Here is a 3,233-nt window from a genome sequence, read left to right as displayed (position 1 = left end):
TACTGTTTTTGTGTATATATCTGTGTGTGTGGTGGGACAGTTGGTGTGAGTGTGGGTGTGCGCGTGGGTGTGCGCGTGGGTGTGGGTGATGGCATGGGCGTGGGCCTTGGTGTGCGCGTGGTTGCGTATATATATATATATATACATATATATATATATATATACGTAATATATATATATATATATATATATATATATATATATAATATATACATATATATATATATACCTATATTACTATATATATATATATATATATATATATATAACTATATATATGTATATGTATATGTATATATATATACATGTTTACATATATATATATATATATATATATATATATGTGTGTGTGTGTGTGTGTGTGTGTGTGTGTGTGTGTGTGTGTGTGTGTGTGTGTGTGTATGTAAGTATTTATAACGTATAAAAGAATGCGCTCTGAACATTCTTTTCGTTTCTTTGTAACCTATCGTCTTTCTGGCAGAATTGCTCATCTGGACGATGATGGCGAAACTGTTTCCGGTCGATCATGTGGTGCCAGTCCTATACCCTTCGGACTGCGTGTGATCCCTCTAAATAGACCGGAGGTTGGAGCCTCATTCATAACATTGTCGAAGCCTCAACCAAACATTGCGACAGTGAAAGCAATGAAGGTCAATCCTATGTGCAGTTATGCGCTGCTGCAATGCACAAATGCTCTGTTCTGCTGCAGGTTGCCCCCGCGCAACATGGAGTGCGCGCCTGGGTCGCCCCCATTCCTGGGGTAGGTTTTTGTAGGTTTTTTCGTCATGAATTTGTGTATTTGTGTTTGTGAATCGCTTAGCAGTTAATAATCCTCCCGGCAGAGAGATCGTATACACGCTTTTTATAGGTACATTTTTTTTCTTCATGAATTGAACATCGATTCTCTTGTATAGTATCTCATATTCTGTCTACACCTTTACATCTAGTCACTCATACTTTTGTACATGTATGCAGCCGGCTTGTTTAATCTATCTGGATATCCTCACAGCTATTAGTGAAACTACGCCGTCGGACTAGCTGATGGACTATCCTAACTATGGTCTTCGAATTCGTACTATCACACACGTGCATAGACCCCATACACCTAACTCACGAACAAATCATAGCTACAAGTCCTATTTTCCGCTGCTTTTGTGCTACACAGTGCGGGGATGGAGCCGATATGCATTGGGCGACGCCTGCACAAAAACTTACCGCATGTGACAATTCGATCAGCTCAATGGCACACACTGAGCAGACACGGCGGACATGTTTTAGTATTGACTAGCGATGGTTATGTGCGTCTGTACAATCTCGCCCGTGTGTTAAGGGATGAGTACACCAAACAAGCGTATATCGATGAATGTGAGATGGAAGGTACAGTCATATAAAGGCTATGGGAGTGGAATTGTTCGCTTGTGGTTGCACTTCTGGTGGTTCGTGGTCCGTGTGTGTATGTGTATTGACAGGGCACGCTCTTCTATGACACTCGCTGCGTTTTCTGGCTGTATTACAACGTGATATGGAATGTTGAGCGTTGTGTCACATATCCAATATATGTTGTTGTACATCGAATCTAGTGCACTATCACGCCTGTATCATCACCTTGCAATCATTTCTCATACCAACATCGCGTCTCGGCACGAATACACCAACAGTCGCCGTGTGCACAGGTAACGATACCAGATCGGTTGTCTCTATGAGCCTGCCGACCACAGGCAAAGTCACGGCATCGCGTGGGTGGGCGTCCATGGCAGCGCGTGTGTTGCTTAGCGATGGGTCCATTACCACACTGTGCCCGGTTGTTCCCAAAGACTGCAATCTGTGTTGGGATGATGTACTACAGATGCAGGAAGGGTATGTGCGTTATTGACGGCGACGCTGGTGTGGTGTATTTGTTTATGTTTAGGGGTGCACATATTGTGTGTGTGTTCAGTAGTGCGCTCGTGTGTGTGTATATATGTTATTATTTGGAAAGCAGCTTGGTATACATCACATTAAGTATAATGCGCTATCGTGAATATCCGTTTCATCGGTACTCACTTTATACTTTTGTCATATAGAATTGCGGAATTAAGTGAGCTACAACAGAACCCGTCCACGCAACGGAAGCTCGCTATAACGAGCGCTTGGGTGGATAAACTGGCCGAGCAATTGACACAAGCAGATGGTATGACATCCGTATCCTATCTCTTTGGTAAAAGCATAGAACAAAGTGTACCTTTCTCGTCAGTACACATGCGCTTTATCACGAAAAAATATTTTTTTATTGTCCTACAGTCCGCTCACCACTCGGTACGTAAGACAGACTTTCAGTCAACTGATACCATGTACTTTCCCGTTTGTTGTCGAATATCACATGGATATCAGTGGGTACGTGCATGTTCATCCAAGCTCTAATCGCCCCATTGTCACCGTGTCGTCCAAGTGAGCACTGATCACACTCGTGCCGACTTGTACAAGGATTGGTAAGTACTAACACGACTTTGTCGCCTCATTGCCCTGCTAGGAGAGTCTTCTGACGATCACACACTCCAATGTCTAACTGCGCCAGCATTACGGAGTCCGGTACAACGGGTCGAAGCTAGGCCGTCAGGAAATGTATGGAGTGCTTTGCCATTGTTGATTAGTATTCCACCTACCCCTAGCTATGTTCGGGCACGTCAATATATCAGTATGAATGCAGTTCGAAGTGCATCAGTTGCACTCACTCGGCATGCTTGTATCGACAGTACGCCCGACTTTGATGAGTGTTAGCTTCAAGAAGTCGATGAATACGACGTTTGCTTCTATGGTTATTTCAGTGTAGCTTGTAAATTCAGTTTTGCCTCGTTTAAGATTCTACGTAGCTTTAATCGCTCGTGCAATATGACACATGCCTTTGTTTTGTGTACGATATGTCAGTGCACTATAAAGACCACTGCTTGACAGTGCTGATCGATACCAACGCTAGTTGTACGTGTTACTTTCTGATTATGTACGACAATGCTTCACTGCTGGTGCAGCTCGCGAAATTNTTTAAAATATATATCTATATATATATATGTGTGTGTATGTATATATATATTACATATATATGTATATATCTATATATATCTATATATATGTATGTATAAATATACATATATATATATATATATATATATAATATATATCTATCTATATATATATATATATATATATATATATATATATATATATATATATATATATATATATAGTATATATATATA

General features: G+C 40.9%; 1 protein-coding gene across 1 annotated transcript in view; it reads left to right on the top strand.

Moving 5' to 3' along the window:
• SARC_00360 (hypothetical protein) overlaps nucleotides 1-3,233 on the top strand; it is an 11,315-nt gene that overhangs the window by 1,731 nt on the left and 6,351 nt on the right. The window contains exons 2-6 of the mRNA XM_014305963.1: nucleotides 482-760; nucleotides 1,166-1,377; nucleotides 1,659-1,857; nucleotides 2,064-2,170; nucleotides 2,510-2,601. Coding sequence (XP_014161438.1) covers nucleotides 482-760; nucleotides 1,166-1,377; nucleotides 1,659-1,857; nucleotides 2,064-2,170; nucleotides 2,510-2,601 — 889 coding nt within the window. The remainder of the gene's footprint in view (nucleotides 1-481; nucleotides 761-1,165; nucleotides 1,378-1,658; nucleotides 1,858-2,063; nucleotides 2,171-2,509; nucleotides 2,602-3,233) is intronic.

Source organism: Sphaeroforma arctica (genome assembly GCF_001186125.1).
Source record: "Sphaeroforma arctica JP610 unplaced genomic scaffold supercont1.10, whole genome shotgun sequence".
Taxonomy (NCBI): domain Eukaryota; class Ichthyosporea; order Ichthyophonida; genus Sphaeroforma; species Sphaeroforma arctica.
This window is presented reverse-complemented; position numbering and strand designations above follow the sequence as displayed.